This window comes from Bombus impatiens, unplaced genomic scaffold (assembly GCF_000188095.3).
Source record: "Bombus impatiens unplaced genomic scaffold, BIMP_2.2 scf_0043, whole genome shotgun sequence".
In the NCBI taxonomy this organism is placed as follows: Eukaryota; Metazoa; Arthropoda; class Insecta; order Hymenoptera; family Apidae; genus Bombus; species Bombus impatiens.
The window spans coordinates 77,202-98,974 of NT_176462.1; the positions used below are offsets into that span (position 1 = coordinate 77,202).

At 32.7% G+C, this 21,773-nt stretch overlaps 2 protein-coding genes across 2 annotated transcripts in view; one reads left to right on the forward strand and one right to left on the reverse strand.

Annotated features, from left to right (window-relative positions):
* Positions 1-12,192: 12,192 nt before the first annotated feature.
* On the reverse strand, positions 12,193-14,702 carry LOC105681303. The gene is made up of 4 exons (XM_012390263.1): positions 14,459-14,702; positions 14,114-14,396; positions 13,207-13,987; positions 12,193-12,972 (listed from the first exon to the last, which is right to left on the reverse strand). The coding sequence occupies exons 1-4, from the start codon at positions 14,700-14,702 to the stop codon at positions 12,193-12,195; spliced, it is 2,088 nt and encodes a 695-aa protein (XP_012245686.1).
* Positions 14,703-20,172: 5,470 nt separating this feature from the next.
* LOC100741410 overlaps positions 20,173-21,773 on the forward strand; it is a 53,001-nt gene continuing 51,400 nt past the window's right edge. The window contains exon 1 of the mRNA XM_024370398.2: positions 20,173-20,296. Within this exon, the coding sequence (XP_024226166.1) occupies positions 20,173-20,296 (124 nt within the window). The remainder of the gene's footprint in view (positions 20,297-21,773) is intronic.

Consider the following 21,773-nt stretch of genomic DNA (forward strand, 5'->3'; position numbering starts at 1 on the left):
ACGTTGCTTGAGAAGTTCCAGGTGCTGACATCATAATATTTTTCAATGCACTATCATTTGATAAATAAAGTACAAAATGTCGCAACTGCACAAACTGCACAATCAAATCATACAAGTTGCACAAACAAGCTGTACCGCAGAAATGCTTTATAAAATCGTTTTGAAGATCGATGTAAATATAAAGTTTGGAAGATGTCTATCGTTTTAGCGACTCTTTGGTTCATACAATGACTTTGGCCCATTTTTATTGGCCAAGTTCATATTTAATACGAGCTTGGATCTAATAAAATTTGGTTAATTAGTTCTATCAATGTGTAAATGCCTTGTGGGGGCGTGCCTAATCTTGCGTTATGGCACTAAAAACTTTGATGGAAAGAGAAAAAAAGAATTCAAAAATTTGCAATTTCATATCTAACACTGACCAGGATGTATTCTTCTTCTTCAACGAATCCCCGGTTTATAATGGTCAACAAACGTTAAGATATAGAACTATATAGATATAGAAACGTTAGATATAGAGATAGGCATACTAATCAAGCAAAACACAATATTCCGGTCCTATGCCATAAATGTGCATCGCATAAACGGTGCTAACGGCAAAGAAATAACAGCTTGTAACATCGTAATTTATCGCAAGAAAATGCAACGGATCTTTTTTCAGGAATCTTCAAAATTTATTTAAAAAAAAAATGGCGCCTGATCTCGCTTTATACATAATTATTTCCTTGGGACAAACGAAACAATATTTGGATCTTGTATTCTCCTTTATCTCAAGCGTAGATAGTGAAATAAAGAAGAAAAATGAGACTAGAATATATATAAATTTAGAGCACGTCAGACAGCTATCAACATTAAGAGAAAAGGATTACAAATCGATACTGAACAAAAAGTTCTTTCCAATTTTGGTTTAAAACTTTCACGTTATAAAACCAACAACTTTGATTTACCGTATCTCCGAGGATTGTACAGAGAAAGCTGATACTAAGGAAAAATCATGCTTTGATAATTCATAAATGAAACGCAATGCAAAGATCTTTAAAGTTAACAGTCAGCTTAACAGTCAGCAGTCAACAATTGGTTGATATGTTGACTGCTGAGATAGTCATCGGTGATCCACCGCTTGCTAAATGTTTCTTACTGATTAAAGTAAGAAAATTTCCATGAACTGAACAAGTTTCCAACAATGTGGATTCAAATAATATTGTTAGAGAAAAAGTGTGCAAATATAACATGATATTGTGCAAAAATTAAATGTTTATTGCGGTTTCAATGGCAAAACATATAATATTCGCGTAATACTTATCGTGTTAAATGATCTGGCAGTGAACAACTACAGCAAGGGGGTTTTAAAACTTGTGAACTATGATAAATGTTTAAATTTGAGAGGGTAATTATATGGAGGAACAGATTAAGGTACATATGTATGTTGAAAAAGATATAACATTGAATAATAAAACGTTTTCTTAATTTTTTAAAGTTAAACAGTCTTTATTATGTGTATTATTCTTATGCCTAAGCTTAAATATCACTTCTCAATAAAATTAAAGTAAATAAATATTATTGGAAATGTGATTGTACCATAGATATATATAAGTATCTTTATATTTTACAATAAAATATTAAAATAATGTAAATATATAGAACCTCATATAAAAAAGCAAAACCTAAAATAAATACTTTTTTGAAGTAATGCAACTAATTCTGTATATATATATATTGTAGTATCGTAGACGAAAGGCCTAAGAGATATCGAGCGAACTATAAACAATGTCACGAGAAAGCCGAAATGCCGACAGGCCCAACAATGCATCGTCGGTCTTTCAATCGAATAGTTTCGCGAAAAAGGTCTGCGTGACCCTGGCCACGAGCGGTTGTGGAACACGTGCGTGGTGGGGAGTAACACAGAAGACGTGGGGCTAAGACAAAAGACAAGGGGTTGCTAAGGGACAAAGACAAATTAACAGTCAGTGTGAGTTGAGACGCCACAGATTGTGAGTTGTGAAGTCAGAGAGTGCGAATTGCGTTGTCGAGAGAGTGTGGTCCGCGTGAGAGAGGGCGTTGGATCCGTGGTTACGAGAGTTGCAAATTAACTATCTAGTTGTCTTAATTAGAATACGTTATTGTGATTAATTCACGTTAAACAACCATCGTTTCCTGTTTAACCAACATCTGCTTAATCTATTTATTGTAAATAAAGTAATTGTAGTAAAGATCCTACAATATATATATTATATATATATATGTCGGAGATGAAAGGACATCGGGGCCTTTCTTTTGGAATTTTTGGGAAGATCCCCAATACGTTAGTCTGGACTATTTATTATAGCTGTACTTAAATAATAAAACTTAGAAGTAATTATGATTCAATCCGATTATGTTCGCCCGAGATTTGTGACGGTGGGCTTGGGCTCGAGGTGACACAACTGGTCGCCGAACGTAGCCACGGTCACGGGATGGACGTACACACCCAAACCAGCTGGTTGCTGAAACGAATAAAATCATAATAGAAAGAAGACTGAAGAAGAAGCACCCCGCAGACCTTACAATAGAAATGAAATAAACAACTTGGAAGATGGAACCCCGCTGGGGATAGTCATCCACATTATATAGTTATATTATTATACCACTAAGCTATAATATTTTACCAAGTGTCCTACTGGACAAATTGTAAAATTTCAATAATAATAAAAAAAAAAGAATGGACGTTTTTACCTAACAGAGAAGTGCCAATATTGTGGGACACACGTTGTATGAACAATCAAACCCCGGGCAGAAACAATGTCGCCGCTACGCGGAACTGCCTAGCAACGGCGGTTGAAATTTTGTTGGTATCCCCGGCCAATATACAACAAACGAACGCGATCGTAAGGAGAGGACAGTTTCCATCAGTCTTTTATTCTTGCGATCTTCTCGGAGAGTATCACTTCGTCTTTACGTACAGTATATAACGAGCGTCACAGCAAACGTTACCTTGTGCTTCAAAATATATTCTACGTTTAACAAAGAGTTGCCCCGTTGACCGTGGATTCGTTATTGAACCTAAGAAGATTGTCAATAACATCTCGAGTGTCTAGTCACCACGGTTATTTGTCAAACTCTGTAAAAATTATATTTATACCAATAAATATAATCTCTATGCTACTACAACGATGGCTAGTCCGAATGAAGATTCGTTACACGCTCCTAAATCTAACGATAACTCGACATACATATATATATGTAGTAACTGATGGATTCTTAGAGTAAGGACAAGTAATGATGGTAGGTTCAAAGTTTAATGTATTTTAAAAAGTGATATTCAAATACAAGAGGAATATATATAGAGTTTAGTGTAGTTTAAATCAGCGATATTTAAGAACAAAAAGACCGATTATAATATCGTCGCACGTCGATGCACACTCTGTGTCCGCTTAACTCGCACTCTGCTTCTCAACTGACTCTCTGGCCGTTGTAGCATTCTTTTGTCTTTTGCTAGGTGCACCGCACACGTGTTCCGTGGACGCTCGTAGCCAGGGTCACGTAGGTCTTTTCGGCGAAGCTATTTATTTGAAGGACCCGATAACGCATTGATGGAGCCGACAGCGCCTCGGCTCTCGCGGCATTGTCTATAGTTGGCTCGACGTTTCTTAGGCCCTTCTCCCCGATACTACATATATATATATATATATATATATATGAAATAACTATCACATAATACATAAAAACCTTCTTATCGTACACAAGTTAATGCATAACAATAATGCTCGAATCAGTTCAGAATAGCTTACATACATTTGCATGTCATGAATGAGTCCAGCCTGCAACAAAACATAGGAAGCAAACGCGGCAACACAATTACAAATATTGTTGTTCGTTTACCTTGCATATTTAAGGCAATGATATGCTTTTGAAATAGAAAACTTTTATGTCCATATTATATGTTATATATAAAACATTTTGGAATTTTATTAGCATTATAATGAGACACGATTATTATGATCACAATCGTAAAATTTGAAACCAATCTAACAATACATTTCTAAACAATTTTGCAATCGAGTTGTACGAGGTAGTAGGGAGTGGTAACAACTTTTCGATCTCGTTACAGGAGTACCACATTTTCGGGCCGTACTGTAGCCGTATATTATTATTTACATCATCATTTAAAATCAAGTAACAAAGCATATAACAAATAAATAAAAATTGAAATAAAAATTGATTTCTATAATGCTCGATCCTCCGACCTGTCGATACATCAGATAGTTTTATATTGTAGTATCATTAGTTACCATTAATTACCAACTCACGAAGTAATGCTACTACGAATTTCTCTTTCTTGATTAATACACTAAAAATTTCGTCATCGTAACGCCATGTTATTGTTGATAACGTTATTGTTATTGTTACTGTTGCGATGTTCAGGAGAACTTTTACCCAACCACCCATTTGTTGTACTAATCACGTTTTCGTATCTACAAAAATACTTGCTTCCTTTCACTTCGCTTTTTGCGTCTAATTGTATTAAAAACGAATATACAGCTTTAAAATTACGAAAAATATATTGTTATATAGCCGAGAACCAATTTATGCTAAAAGCAAAATTGTGCGTTTAAGTTAGGACGGGAAAAATTTTACGCTAAAAAGCCAAGCGTCTCGTGTTCGAAACTTGGATCTTTTTTGTAATCTGGATTATCGACGTGAGAATGTCCCATCTTCTTCAGGGCTTTTCATCGATACAGACAAAAGGTAATTCGAAACTTAATACTTCAGTTCCTATTATTCATAAGTAACTGTGTTTTTACAACAGAAATTCGTGTGGAATATCATCACACTTTCGATAATTATCACGAATCTTTTGACATGTACCAAAGCGCCAACAACTAGTATTTGAACAGAGACAACGATGCATCTATTCCATTGTTGGGGACCAAATACACACAGCTGACTACTGGCCATTATTCACTTACTCTCCGTTTACAACCAGCTGCCCAATATTAGTTTGGCAGGCAACATTCGTGATAGAATTGTGTACTAGCAAGGTCAGCTCGAGATTTACAACCTTGAGAAGGAAGCAATTTGCACTATTCGATCATGCAGGCCACAGATAACGACAGAAGTTTAGCATTTCTGTAGGACAACGGCTACCAAGCAATCTGGTATATCAATGGAGACTCTGACTCGAGGTTTCTATACAATTATTAAGTCGTATACTCATACGCGAGTATGAATCAGACTTGGCAAATTGTATTTGGGTTTGGATTTGTATAAACTTCTACGGAAAATTAGTTATAACATCATACATGCATACAGTTTCCAGATTATAATGTCGATTAATTTTGGGAGAAGAATACGAGAATTTCATTAAATTTTTATTGATATTACTACACACGGATTTCTCAAGAAACATTTACAAAAATCTCATGCTGAATATTTTTTAGAACAATAATAAAAGATTTTCTTAAAAATTTCCTCCTTTTATAGTTACTTTTTCTGTTCAAAATACTTTTTAAGACAGTAAAATGCTTTTTAAAACAGTAAAGTACTTTTTATACAATCTTGTTGTGTAGTATCTACTGTGTAATTTCTTTAATTGTATTGGCACGAAGTCAACTCTCCAATCGTTTTAATGAAAGGCCGATCGATCGGCTTTCTTTTTCAATTAAAGTAAGTAGATAGTACTTATCACTAACCTTTAAGCAAAATAAGAATGATTAAAGATTATACGTGGATTACGGAAACTTTTAATTTACAGCTGGCAGAATAAATGACGTAAATTTTAGTTGGATAATGAATAAATAAGGTGGTATTGCTAAGGCATTAAATGTATGAAAATTGATTATTTTAATTAACAATATTTAAAACGTTTTGCATATGAAAGCTATCTATATGTGAAGCTCGTACATATTTTATTTGGAAGTAGAATTTGTCATTTTAATTTAATTCAATTACTTATCTTGTATTATTTTCACAATAATGCACATCTGCAATATCTCTTAAAAAATACTTCATGAATACGATATGTTTAATTAATCTTTAATTAATTATTAAATGTAAGTTATTACTTACCGCAAGAAAAACATTAGTAAAATGTTCTGTGATCTGCAACCCGAAATGTTCACTGATCCAGAAGCTCAAAAACACTAGATACCGCGGTATCAGCATCGGGACGCTTCTAACCTCGTTTCAAAGCTGCTTTAAGTAGCATTCCGCAAGCTTAGCAAAACCTCGCTTCTATTGCTAGCCACCGTTTCGAAACATATATTAAAGACTGACATAAAACCATCGCGTGACCGCCGGGAAAAGTTCGTTCATTCACAAACCATCGAACATCGTGTAATTGATACTCATCAAACATGGTAGAGTATACATACAACTTGCATATTGTTTGTCAAGTATCAAGTTTGTTAAGAATATACGTTTAACCTCTTAGGTTTGGCTGAATTTTGCGCTGTTTCTTTGTACGGCAGAGTTTGATGCGAATTACGCGTAGACGATACAGCACTGCAATGTGTGACGGATAATGCTGTTCCCTGCGCAAGCACACTGGGATAAAAATTTTGATAATTAAATTATAATTTTTCTTAAAGATATGATGCATATATTTTAACTTTAATAATTTACTTTAAGAATTAATAATACAATTGAGTGTGATATATTTTAAAGCACGGTACGACACGTACACCCACGTCACAACTTTCAAACTCATAGCGCGATAGTGTTTTCCAAATTGCTCTTCGTTTTCTATTTTGACGCGACATTTTGAGGCTGAAGATTCCAAAAAATATTAAGATCGGCATGTTAAAAAGAGCATCGAATAATGATATATTTATATTAACGAAAAGCAACGATTGATACCTGACAATGGCGTGACAAAAACAGAGACTATATATTTTGTCTGCATATTGTTAACACTGTTATAAAATGTTGTTACAGAAAAAGTTTAAAGCAAGACAAATGAAAAGAGATCATTTAGTTCAAACGGTGAGCGAACAAGTCAGTAGAGTCAGCCACTATAGCGGCGCGTCGTACCTAAGAGGTTAAGAACTGAGATCAGAAATTCTCTACCATTGTTTTCGTTACTCTTGATAACGATAAGGAATCTTCACGTCATCCGCTATTTCTGCTAAGAAGCCATAACATAACAGTACACTTGATAATAACACTGGTCTATAAAATTTTACTTCCTTTTATCACGTAAAATTTGTTTCCAGTAGCATTTTGTATGCTGAACTCATGTATGGATTCTATCTGTTCCCATCACGCCTGATTTTTGTGTGCCATACAGCATCATTATTTAGTAACTCGTATAATCCTACGTATTTGAAAATCGCGGAACATTGCGTAAAATGTCAGAATTGCTGATTTCCTGGAATATGTTGCTCGAAAGACATTCCATTTGAGTATCCAGCTACGATCAACCAGTATATCAACACTCCACTTGGTGTGGTATCGTTTCTCCACATATGAAATGTTCTGATGAAATCGCTCAACATGTTTGTCAGTTACAGCACCAAGATTTTCCGGAAAAACCCCAGACGAGAGTTCGGGAAATGGATTTTTAAGGACATGTGAAAACGGAATATCCTCTTGGGTTTTACACTCTCATATTATACGCTCTCATATTAAAGACATCTCTCGAACGGTCGCAAGATCAGCCCTGGGCAATTAAATAAAATTATTATTTGCCTCATATATAATACGATCCTTTGCTATTAGGATTTCATTCTTTTGAATATATTAAGCACAAATTAGATTCACCCTATATACTTATACTACTGTTGACAAGTAATACAAAGCATTATTACATAGAAGGTATGGGTGATGGAACAAATCTGATTGCAGATTCGAATTCATCATCGAAAAATATGTAAGAATCAATGTAAATGTTCCGTGTGACAAAAATCGTGTAATCGTATTCGATGTGCTTTATTTTACTGAAATACGTATTGCAGTTTTTAAAACTAATCTTAATTTTACTTTTACATTATAGAAATTTTACTTTTAAATTATAGAAATATAAAAACTACAATTACTGATTTTTGATATTTACAATATAAAATGAATGAAATATGAAAAGAACTATTTCCGTGCACTTGTATAATATTTAACACGACTTTAAAAATCTCAATTATTACGATATTTAATTTCGCTCCTTATTTTTTAAACCGCAATATATGCATGTGCTAGTAAATACTTCTTAAGTAGATCAACACACTAACATAAATTTCCATGCGAATACCTTCCTATTATGTGCACATGTACTTTTCTGCAGTCTTAAACCTCGTCTACACTGATAGACATTGTCTGCAGATATTGTCCGCCAACAGTCGCCAGAAGTTGTTCTAGTAGACTGTCTGCAGGTAATGTCCTTTGTCCAGTAGGAGTAGGCTGAGTACCAGGCGTGTCATTGAGTTAGGGATGTGTTGGAGATGAAATCTATGAATGTTGAAATTTAGGAATCTTTGTAAGGTACATACCTTAAACTTTTTAAATCCTGATTTTTAAAGAATAAATACATACATCCACTTGTGGAGTCGCATATCGTATAAATAATTAACATTGTAATGACGAAAATAATCTTTTACCAAAAAAAACTACCCCAGGATTTAATGACTTTTATTTATTTATGTTTTTCAACCATCTCAAAGGTAACAGTTTTTCGACATAAATACATAGGTTCGTAACTTTTTATAGAGAATGTCATGACTGATTAATGTATTAAAAAATGATTCTATTAAAAAGAAACGAAGTTGACCTTTGTTCGATTTCCGAATTGTTTTTTATGATATATGTACAAAGAGATGATACGTGACTTTGCATTTTGCAGTGATTTCGACGAACAACATGCGTTTTCGCCTTCCCTTGTCTCGATAACAAATACTGTATCATACATCTCATCACCGTACAACGGAATCTTTGCTTCCCAAACGGGATAAAAAGCACATTCCATTTACATTCCACCCGCAGACATTGTCTCTTGTTTTTCATTGGAATGAAAAACAAAATAAGTGTTCACGGACTTTTCTTCGGATGACGTATGTCTGTCGACTTTTGTTTTTCAGTGTGGACTTAGCTTTACTCAACATTTGTTATCACATGTAACCTTATCGAGTCAACGCAAGAATGAAAGTTGCAAATAGCATAGTAAAATTTTGATGAAATTGCTTCAAAGACGAGCTTCGAAATATGTTTTCTTAAACATTATAGTGATAAAAAAAGAGACATTATTATCACTAGCCATACATTTACACGTATATGTATATATAATTAATAATTATAATACAATGATGTTGTGACTTTTTTCGTAAAACGATGTCAGCCTATTCTATGTGTAAAAATAAGAAAATATATTATATATTTCTTTAAAAAGTTACAAAACAACGATACAATATAACAACGGATTAATGATTTTTTGTTGAATAAAGAACAGAAACAGATAAGCGATGTTTATATTTGTTCTACTTCAAGTAGAATACAAAAAATTAAGAAATACAAAAGTTACATTTATTACATAGTGCATTTCTTTGTGATCTTTGATCTCGATGTGGCGTATTAATTCTTATCGTGCAAACTATTTTTAAAGTTTCTCACAAGTAGTGTAATATAAAATGATCTCGAGATAGAAGCAATTGATCTTGTTCGACCTATTCGTTATTCGGGTAATTTTCATCTATTCGCTGGATTCCAGGTAATAAAGCGGAATAAAACAGTTTAAAACTTTGGAGGTTTATTCGGATACATTCGTTGCATGATTATACAATAATCTAATTTTTATTAGAGTCAATAGAAGAGTCAATTAGAATCAGAACTTTGTCAGCATGTTTGGTAAATTATTCCGAGTCAAAAAGATCGTATACACTTTGAGTTTTCGCCCATACGTTTTCGAGTTATTTCGAAAAATATTATAGTTTCCATATGTTATGATGTATATGCTATAGTAAAGAAAATTATCGTAGTTCAATTTATGCAGTAGTCGATGATAATTTTCTAATTAAACTATGAACGATAGCGTATTTTTTAAAGACACCGAACTTTATTACTATTATTTGCCAACTTTCTGATGTACCTATTTAGTATTGGACGTGTACCGAATATTCAGGTGTTTTGCTAGATATTCAAACGTTCCTTTTACTATATTCGATTCGGATGATTTTATACATAAGGGTAGGACTATTATCTATTTATCTATTCAATTATCTATTTAACGTCACTTTATATTTTCAATAAAAGTTTCTGAAAGAGATACCAACAACATAGAAACCTCACAAAAAAGATGGTTTTCGGAAGATGTTTGTCCCATCATTACATGTACCTCGCGAAATCATGTAACTTTGTCTTAAGGATTCTTTTCATAAAGTCATAAATATAACGGAGATATGTAGATGCTATCATTTGAATAACGCACTATATATTCGACATATACTAAATATTTACATGTTTATTATAACGAATTTGACAAAAATGGTTGGAAAAGATAAATTACAGTTGAGCTTGCGTAAAAAAACTTAGTTACAACTTAGACATTTAAAAATACAAAATTCAAATAGTTTACATAACTAGAAATATGCAACCTATTTCTAAGATATTTAATAATAGAAACATATGAATTTTATCATTTCACTTACACAATAACCTAACAACTAACTGTGTTTAAGTTATTTACAACATGTTGTTTATCGTAACACCATAAGTTTTTATTTCTTCAGATATTGCAGATTTCCTTTGAAGTATGGTACAAAAATAAACTTTTTAGATACCAGTTTCTCATGAAAAAGATGCTAGACAAAAATTCATTATCAATGATGAAGAAACTTGAGTATTTTTAGATTCCTGATTAACGAATAGTGACGTGAGTGAAAATTTGTTTTTTTTAACAATATTTGGGAACAAAAATTTACGATCACTTATAATTACAATATTTTTTATATTTGGTGAATTATTAATAAATTATAAAACTTGAATTATTTTCTAAGAAAGTAATTGAATTTTTTAATCGTAGAATGTTATTTTGAATCCACTTGAAGTTTGAAACACTCACTAAGAAAAAGATGGTGCGTTAAATTTAGAATATTAATATCGTTCTCTTAATATCGTTCCCAGAGGAGCAAACTAAAATTTTTATTTAGAATATTATTTAAATCTTTTTATCTAAATCTTTTTTTATTTAAATCTAAACTAACCTGAATTTTAAAGTAATTGGAATAATGTTAATGTCATTCTAAAATCACTAACCACGATGAAATCTTTGCCAATTAAGAATTGATGTTTTTTTGTTCCCATGATTGGTCATAGTTAATGCTTTTTTATTTCGCTCTTTGTTTTTCGGTTCGGTATGTTAAGAAAATTCGACTCATCTCCGATAGAACCTACGAAAGTAACAGAACTTTTTGGTTCAGAGAAAGTTGACTGAAGTTGTTCTAATTCTGTAATACAAGATCAAAATTCATCTCAAATCTACAATACGTTAAAACAGGCTCAGAGATATAAGTATGCAAGATCCAGTTGAATAACATATATAGGAATGTTTATTATAAATTAACGGCAAAGACAGTATGATAAGCACAATATTGTTACACTCTCACAAAATCAAATATAATATCGCGTTTTACCAATTCGCTTATCACTATTTCTACGTCACAGCAACACGATGAACTTCTCTCGACCACGATTAATTCAACTCTGACAGCATTACCACGCTCATTTTTCCTTTAACAAAGCTTGGTAACGCTCACAACACTCCTTGACAACATTAACATATCTTGACAACGTTTATAAACAATCAGCCACATCTTTCCCTAACGTCACACCATCCCATAACTTCGGCCATTCTAACAAACACATCTGCCCTCAGATGTGCCCAGTAATACTAATTACACTTACGCTCCTGATTTCTTCCTATTCTGCATCGATTAACAGCCTCAATGGATAAGGATCATCCTTCGTTGTCTTCAAAAACGTCACCTTCTTCTTCAGCTTCGGCCTTCCTGTACTAATAACTCTTCTACTGTATTCCGATTAAGCGAGTCCACATGACGCATCGCCGTACCTGGTCTATGCTCGATTTTATAATCAAATTGTACAATTAAAAGTGCTCAATGCGCCATTCGCGAACATATACCTTTCTTTTAATATCTTCTATCGTTTCTGCAGCTTTTTGTAACTGCTTTTTCAAAGTACTTGTACTGTGTTCAAATTGCTTTTTCATATCTTCTATCAACGTATTCTTTTCTCCAAATCCTTCGTCGCACGTTCTATTTCTGTCCGCCAACTTTTCTCTGATTCTTTATGAACCGCGTTTTCTTGTTGATTTTCTTTCAATTTTGATTGCAATTCAGTTTTTTGATTTATGTATTGCTCCATAATTATTCTTTTCTCTTGCACCTCATTCTCAAGATTATTTCTACTTTCCTCCCAATTTTTATTGCGACTCTGTAAGTCTTCGATTTGCTGCGTTTCTTGAGTAGTAGCATTTGAGACTTCATTGCGAAGACGTGTCATTTCTTCTTCTGTTTCGAATAATTTTATGCTATCACGTTCTAGTTGACCGACACGTTCTCTTTCTTCCAGCAACAGCTTTTCGATATCTTTGATCTTATTTTCATTTACAGTATTTATCACAAATTGCTCTCTTCTTTCTTTCTGAATATCATCCTTGTTAACAGATTCTTCCTCGAAACGAAACTGGAGATCTTCACACTTCTTCTTCTCTTCCTCCAATTGTAAAGCTAGTGCATTTTTCTCTTCGAGTAATTTTGAAAATGCAACCTCCGCGTCAGTAACGGTTTTTTGCATTTTCTTGCGATACTGCTCATATTCTTTTACTAAAATAAGCGACTGTTCTGCCTGATCTGCTTGATTTGCGGCTTTCGTAATTCGTTCACGTTCTAAATCTCGTTCTTTTCGGAGAATCTCGATTTCCTGTTGTTTCTCCTTTAACGTTTCTCCTTTGTTCTGCTGACAATCTCCGTCGGTTTTGGTATACTGGTGTATCATCTTCAAGTATGATTTTCATACGTACACCTGTGTCCTTTGTCTTCGTCACTGTATATTCACTAATTAAATTTTTAATATCGTCTCTGGTTTTTCTATCTTCAATATGGTCCAATTCAACCAGATCTCGATTGTCTTCTTCACTACATACGTCTATATTTAACATTTCATTCCATTCACTATCTTCAGCAACAAACTGGTTCTCACGTTGTTCTTTTTAATTTGTTTAAACTTTACCTGTTTATGTTTCACTCTTACTTCCATTTGTTCAGTTAACTCAATACCTAATAGTACATCGTATCCTAAGAAGTTATCAGGAACTACGTCAAAGTCTAGCGTTGCCTTTAAACCGTCAATCATTATATCCGTTTTAAATTGTCCCATGGTATGTACGTTCACGGCTCCTATACTATCGAATTTAATTATTCTGTTCTCAAGTTGAGGTGCTCCTAAACGCAAATACATACTCATTCTCACTAAATTTAGATCACTACCTGTGTCTATCTTTGCCACTACATTCTTGTCCATAATCTTAATTTGCTTGAGCCCTCCTTTATTTTCATTCCGCCACCCATCACAACGCGTCTTAACCTTTAGTATATTCGCATAGTTTGTTGAAATGTGTCCGAATTCTCTACATTTAAAACATTTAGGACCTCTCGATTTGTTTGGAAATTCAGCACTTACATGTTCTTTATCGCCGCAATTATGACACCTTCTATATTTCACTACACTTCCAGATTGCCTGTATTTCCTGTTGTCCTCAGCTCTGACCAGTCCCACAGATGACTCTGCTATACGAGATTTTTGTTCCTCATAGGTGATTAGATTTTCCTTAAGTTCTTTCATTGATTTTGCCCCATATAGTATTGCCTTATTGACTTCTTTGTCTCTTATTCCTTCTACGATGTACCGCATTTTTGCTGCTTCTTTCATATTCATGTGACTAGCTATCCCAAGCATACGATACATGTAAGCCGTACATCCTTCGTCATCTCGTTTTTTCGTCTCTTGAAGTCTATGGTGTACTTACCATGTATTAAATTTTTTCGAAAATTCTTTTATTAGACTTCTTTTTAATTCACACCAAGTTCTAGCATGGCACTCATAATTTACAAATATTTCAGCTGATCCTCTCATCAACTTTTTTGTACAGATTACTTTTTGTTCCTCTGTCCACATACACATGCTTGCCGTTTCTTCAAATGTCCTGAACCATTGATTGATATTTTCGTTGTTTTCGTCCGTAAAAACTTCTAAGGCGTCTTGGACATCTTGAAAACTCAATGTTGTTCGCCTACGTGTCTTTCTACAGCATTCGCAATTCTGATGTCCATCTCGCACGCTCCTGCGTTCACTTTCACCCTTTTCATCGTCTTCCGTTTCACTCTCGTAGTCGGTTTCTTCCTCCGACGACGCATCTTCTTCTAAGACCGCCCGTAAGACTCACGTAATTCTGCTTTTCTTCCTTTTGTCTCTAGCCCCATACTAGCTAGACGTTCTCTCAATTCCTTCGTCCTAAGCCTCCCGAGATTTTCGTCTACATCTCGATCATGCTTAGTTTTTGGTTTAGTACATGTACCTCGCTTCTCCGCGGACCTTTCACTACTCGCTTGTTCTTTAAGATTTGATTGACCTGCACCAAGTGCTCTATTTAGCCTGGCCATCAGCACTGACCTTGCCCCAGATATCGGTATATTCATCTGAGCAAGCTTATTCCTCAATTCTCCCATTGTTAAATTTTCCTCGCTTGAAAATTGTTCCTCCTCACAATTTGCTATCTTTGACTTCACAATAATTTCTTCAAATACACACAATATTATTCACAACAGCTAACGATCTTTTATCACATTTCCCGAAATTTAGATTGGCACGATTTAAAACTGGACGAGCCCCCAATTTGTAGGAATGTTATATTATTAGTTAATAGAGAACAGTATGATAAATACAATATCGTAGCACTCACACAAAATCGAATATAATATCGCGTTTCGCGTATTCGTTTCTCACTAATTCTACGTCACAACAACACGACGAACTTCTCTCGACCACGATAAATTCAACTCTGACAGCATTTACCACGCTCATTTTTCCCTTAACAGATTTTGGTAACGCTCACAACACTCCTTGACAACATTAACATATCTTGACAACGTTTATAAACAATCAGCCACGTTATTCCCTAGCGTCACACCATTCCACACATATACAAGCGGGTATGAGGTAATTTCTTATGAAAAAATAAGAAGAAGATATACAATAAAATTTTCTCATATAACGCTTCGTTTTCGAGAAAATCGAGTTCAAAAATTTGTCGAGTAGATATTTTTGGAATATGTCTAATTCCAGACTGAATAGAAGTAAATAGAAATAAATAATCAACAGGAAGTTATATTATATACGAAAATAGATCGAAAATGTCGAATAAAATTTATTCACAAGCTTTGTTACTAAGAAAATCATGTTTAAAAATTTGTCACATACTAGGTACTAGTACTGTACTAGGTTTATTCTTAATAAAACTCTGTTCAAACTCTGTTCACATCCAATCTTCTTTAAATGAAGCCTTAAACGGACAAATTTTATTCTACATTTTTTACTTATTTTTGCATGTAAACTAACCTTCTGCTGATTGTTTATTCACCTTCAGTCAATAATTGGCCAGGTTCAAGTATACTTGAAAAATTTTCACACTCGGTTTTTTTCATAACTAAGCGTCGAACAGAAAAATGTATTCCATAGGATGCCTTGAAATGTTTGGGACAAACCTTAGGAGTAGGTAATACTCATCAAAATAAGCAAAAGGGTCTGAACAAACATGGGTCGAAAAACCATTAGTTTCGATGTTACGTTCTTACTTACGGAAGCGTAAGCCTGGTGTCACATAGGAGACACAAGAAATCACGAAATTGGCAGATCACCGGCGATCTCCTCGCATCGCAGTTCGAACGTTTCACAAATAAGGTAAAGAATTGAACTTTAGATATAGGTTTGGATTTGGCAGGGTTCTTATACTGAGGTTCTAGTCCTTCTGGAGAAGTTATCATCGAGCGTATATCAGAAACGGCTATTCCGTTAATATCTGATTATTGTTTCGATAGCTGTTGCATGCAGGATGTTTTGTCTACCCCATTACTGCTTCTGAGCGTGTGACACTGGCCACCTCACGGCGGTTGGATTGGAAAGATTAAACCAAACACAAGCCTGATACATCGATGATATCCACTTTTAATTGAATTACAACAGACATTTCTTACAATCTCGAATATGCACGTTGTGCATGGACCTTTAAGGATAGCCGATACTGACGCATACCCTACCATAACCGCAAAACTATAGACACGATTCACTGTCCGGTATCAGCATTTCTTCGCGAATATCTCTACCTACCTATTAGTGTAGGAAAATATTATTCAAAATGTTTATTTACAGTACATAAAAAAATCACCGAAATAGGAGAGTAGTTAGCTTTTCTATTGTTTCACCCTTTAAAATTTGTTAAATTTTGCATTTGTCAAAAGCGGCAGTATGTTTATACATTAAATTTGACAATCTAAAATTAAAATATCTGCTAAATTAACGGATTTTCGATATAGATAGGTTAATACTTGTTTGTAGAGAATATTCAGCTGGATCGACTAATATTATACAAAATATTCATTTCAGGTAGCTGAGTCAGACGCTACGTTATGCACGTATAGACTTCAGCCGAATAACACGTACGAGCCAGCATAACGCGATTGCTTATGAAAAAATAAAAAGAAAACATGGAATAATATTTGTTCACGCGAGGCTTAATTCTCGAGAAAATCGAGTTTGAAAATTGGTCAAGTATACTTGGCTCATTACCGACTAAATACGAGCAGAAAATTAGCAGAAGGCTATTCTATGCGGGAGAATAAGTAAAAAAACGTAATATACAATTTTTTCGTTGAAGACTTTATTTTCAAGAAAATAATGCCTGAACGTATTTAAATTGAGAATTGGCCCGGTACACAATTTTCAAATCTATTTCTCTCAGAAACGAAGCGTCTTGTGAAAAAGTTTCAAGTGCGGGTAGACGTAATATTTTCTCTACCCGTTAGTTAATTTCACAATTTTTGCAGTAAGATTAACTATGAATCAACAATAAATATAAAATAGTGTAAGAATTATAAGTTAATTATACTTTTACTATAATTGCATTCACAGCAGTTTGGAACTTTTCAGTTAATGCTATAATTTAAAAAATTATCGTCCACTAAGGATAATTTTCTGTTTCAAATTTACTTCTTATTGCATGTGCATATGTAATGCAATATATATTATTTAAGCATAAATTCCTAAGGAAAAATGTTTTGCAAATGTTTTTATTTAAGATGAAAAAAGTAGTTTTATGTAACAAAATTTGCACTCAACGTGTAGTTCAGTTTGAGTCTGTTTAAAATGCCCAAGGGCACAATATAATTTTCTAAATTGACCACCATTTTTCGCAAGAAAAGATATCAAGTAAAAAAGAAACGTTCCCATTCTGGTGGATAAAGAAGGATATAGGAGAGATGGAAGAAGCTGACGATGCCTTGATGTTAATTATCTTCGTTTTATCCTTCTTCTACACAGATTTCCAGCCTTTTATCCACTGTCTATCGAGCTTTTAGTGGTAAGCGAGCCCCCATTCCAGAAATACGAGACTGTGATTCACTAGACGTTTCCTTTCTCACGGTTAAGTGGGTTGTCTAAACTCTTGTCGAAATAAAGAAATGAGTACGATTATTATAGAGATCCTAACAAAGAAGCTGTTATAAGATATTCGAAAAGAGTGTATTTTTCTTTTTCTTCAAGCAGACAGGCTACAAACTTCGATTCAGTAAGAACAATTACAGTGAATTATATGTTTACGGTGGCTCGCAAAGGTACTCGTACGCTTACCATAAAAATCTTTTACGTGTATACTGTACGTGTTACATAAACATTTTGAAATTTCATTTACATTATAATGACACGCGATTGCGATGGTTATACTGGCAAAATGCGAACCCGATCTGACAATATATATACCAGTTGCAAGATGTTTACTGCAAACTTACCGCTAGTAAAAAATTGCTGTGATATACATATACTGTGAAATACACTGTGATAGCCACACCATACACTAAGTATAGCTCGTTTATTTTTGTGATTTCTGCAAGATATGTACTTGTAGTAAATGTATCTTGTAACTTTTGTATACATTTCTACAATCGTTTCGAATTTTATCGATATATCCATGGCAGTTGCATGTCATTATAATACTAATGAAATTACAAAATGTTTTACAATGTTCATAAAAAGTATTGAGTCAAATTTTGCTAGCCATTGTATTCAAAGACTACAGGGAAAAATCCAACAAGAAATCCAACGTGCTATTTTTCATAGGGAGCAGTTTTAACATTCAGTCGTTGCTAATTGTCAAACTTTATCCATTTAAACTATATTTTACAAATTTTATAATTAATTTATTATTAAAAATACAACAAAATTTTAAGGGCATCAAAATATCGCTTAATTAATATAATATAAAATGTTGCTTAATAATTATATCTTTGATTTTTACGAAACTTTATTAATGCGCAGAATTTTGATGTCTATTTTTCAAAAACTTACATCCTTGAATTTAATTGGTTTTTTTTGTTTACAATTGTACCGGTTGTTATTAAAATCTTTCTGTTTAAGCATGAAGTAGCAGTAAAATCATAAAAAACTACAACATGGTACTTGTCATGTTTTTCTCCTACGATCTTTATTTATATCCTTGAAAATACATAGAGAAAGTAATCGTTCGTTGTATAAACAAAAATTGTTCTTAACGGGAAGACGATTGGAAGTATGTTTAATTAGATGAAGTCATTATACTTAAGCATTATTTGAAATCGTTATACGTCATAATTATGTAAATTTTAAATTAAAAGTGGGCAGATAATTAATACAATTCAACCTCGGTTATTCGGAATTTTAAAACGAGAACTAAAATCCTCTGAGAGGGTTGTGAAGATTTTATCTTGTCGAATTTTTCAAGAGAGGTTTAGTAACTGAAATCTACTTACGAAAACTATGTATAATAATCAATCATGTAATCATTTATATAATTTCTGGAGAACTCGTGAAAGTTTTTAATTCTTTTGTAGATTTTTATGTCATTAATAATACTTATCGATCAATAATTGTACTTCTATTCAAAAGTCGTATAAGAAACATTAGACTTTTAATATGTTTCTAATATTTGATATAGATTAGGAATTTCAAATTACTTTTTTTAGTGAAACTGTTGATATAACAACACCCGAACTTTCTTAACCGTATGAAATATTACATCAATCCCTTAATATCTTTTAATGGCTACCTAATTTATTGTAGTTTGGTGCACATGTAATAAATACGTTGAAAACTATAAATTCAAGCTACGACTACAATACTTTTAGCTGTTTTTGACCAAACCAGATCACGTTTGGCAAGATAAATAAATTATAAATTTATTAAACCTAACCCCAACCCTAACTTAACGCCACTTGAATTTTACTATATATAAATGAAAGATTATAATATAATAAATAAATAAAATAATATAATAAATAAAAATATAATATAATAAATAAAAGAGAACTGTGTAAAAAATATAATATGAAAACATTTTTCCACGTTATTCTAGAAAATATCGTACATTTTTAATTCATAATATCGATTCAATTTAATTCAGTAACTTTTTAATACCATATACGATACACATGTATAATGCAAATACACGATTTTTACATCATATATATTCATATTCTGCAGTAATGATACTTTATTTTTATTTTCATTTTTGTATATTTTTTCCTTGTAACAATCCTTTTCTTTTTAACAATCCTAGTAGATGAGCGTGAAAATTTGTTTGTTATTTTTCATTTATTTCATAAAAATTTTTTATTTTACGTACTCGTGTATTGCATTATATTCGAAATACACTTGATATCGATCGTTAGTATCAGAATTCATAGAAACATTAAGATAACATTAATACATATGTATATGGTTTTGTGGAAAAATATAAAAATATGGAAAAACATTTTCTTTATATTTTATGGTATTTTTTAATGTCAAGGACAATTGCTAGATTTTGTTGAAAAAATAAACGAATTAGTATACACATTGTTCAGTCACATTATTTAGTTCACTAAACTTTTGTATAAGCTCCTTACGATTATTATGTCTTTTTTTGTGGTTACAGACAAACGTAGAAATCTTTTGATCGTCAGTGTGGAGGGAAGAAATCGATCTGAAGAACATGACACAGTATCATCTGACAAGAATCTGGATGTTAATCCTACTGGTATGTATACACATACAATTGAAAGTGAAAAACATAAAATATGATTTTCTTGGAGAAGAAATGAAATTGAAATTTTTAATAAGTTTAATTATAATTTTAACAATCTGTTGAATTTTGTTTTATCACATTCTTTATACCATTCTTTGTATAGTATTCAGATGAATAAATTTAAACATTAACATTAACAATCACCTTCTTTATTCAATTGCGTTTCTCGCACGCTTCACAATCATAGTTTAACCAATTAGAAATGATGCGCGCACACACACGCACTCTTACTACTGCCACCTCTGCAATAAATTTAATCGACGTACTTGACAATAATTATCAATATTTTTCTACGCATTAAAATCTTTCTATGTGAATATTTATTTCAACAAAATTATCAACTTCATTTTTAAATTTATGTAATATCATTTTATGGTTTTATGGCATTTTCTACCAAATCTTTATCAAACGAACAGTTATCACGAAAACTAACAATTATATAACGTAATAAATTTGTCTTTTATACTGCTATTTATATCTTTGTTTCCATTTAAATGAATTTGAAAGAAATAGAAATGCAAATTTAAAAATGAATAACATAGTGGTCAAGAGTATCTTAACTGCAAGTTTACATTGTAGCAACACGAAAAGTTCAATGCAGTGAAATAGAATACACTTACTTTGTAGTAGTTTCCGCCAATTAAAATTTAATTTATGTATTTGTTGAGAATTGTGGATCTTTGAAGCCGAAACAATGTTATAGGAACACTAAATTTATACTGAGGATTGATATTAGAATAGTAATATATTTATTTTATGGACGATTTCTTCATCGATACACACTTGCACGCGTCTCAGCACTTTCTTCTATACCCGACTGTTAACCGATTAAACAGTTTACATTCCTTTGTTTTCGAGACGCTGCGCACACACATACTTCCACACACTGATATTCACATACAAGTATCTCTACTACGCATTTAACCCAGTCCAGCACAGAAAATTATGCATATCTCAACAGTACTAATAAGAAAATACTTAAGACATGCCAGTACATATAAAATATAATAAGGAAAAGGAGGAATATCACATCATTAGAAATACCTAATCATAGGAGAATTTCTTAAATACTTTTATGCAAAAACTCAAGAGAGGGGTCGAAAATGTAAATAATAAGAGCCATAAAATATTGTTCAACAAATATTTATATTATGCCTATAAAACTTAATACTATTATTTATAGAGTTTACAATACTGATTGTTTACTTTTATTCAAGTATAGTGATCTTCTACATTTTCTCGCAGCATTATTAACATTTAATCGGTTTAAGAACAGAGTTTAGAAGAGGAGCAACGAAAGTAAATGAACGATGCTTCAAAAATATTCCAGTTCTCATATTGGTTAGTAAGTTCTTTCCTTTAACGTGTCATCTCGAAACTAAAAAAAAAAAACAAAGTTTTATCATTTCCTGCGTATCATCTCCGTCTT

Excerpts from the sequence above, each read along its gene's own strand:
- LOC105681303 (XM_012390263.1), bottom strand. The coding sequence starts at position 14,702 with ATGGGAGAATTGAGGAATAAGCTTGCTCAGATGAATATACCGATATCT. Across the intron at positions 13,988-14,113 it reads AAAGTAATCTGTACAAAAAA|ACTTCAAGAGACGAAAAAAC; the intron begins GTTGATGAGAGG and ends AGTACACCATAG. Across the intron at positions 12,973-13,206 it reads TAAGAGTGAAACATAAACAG|ATGATACACCAGTATACCAA; the intron begins GTAAAGTTTAAA and ends TCATACTTGAAG.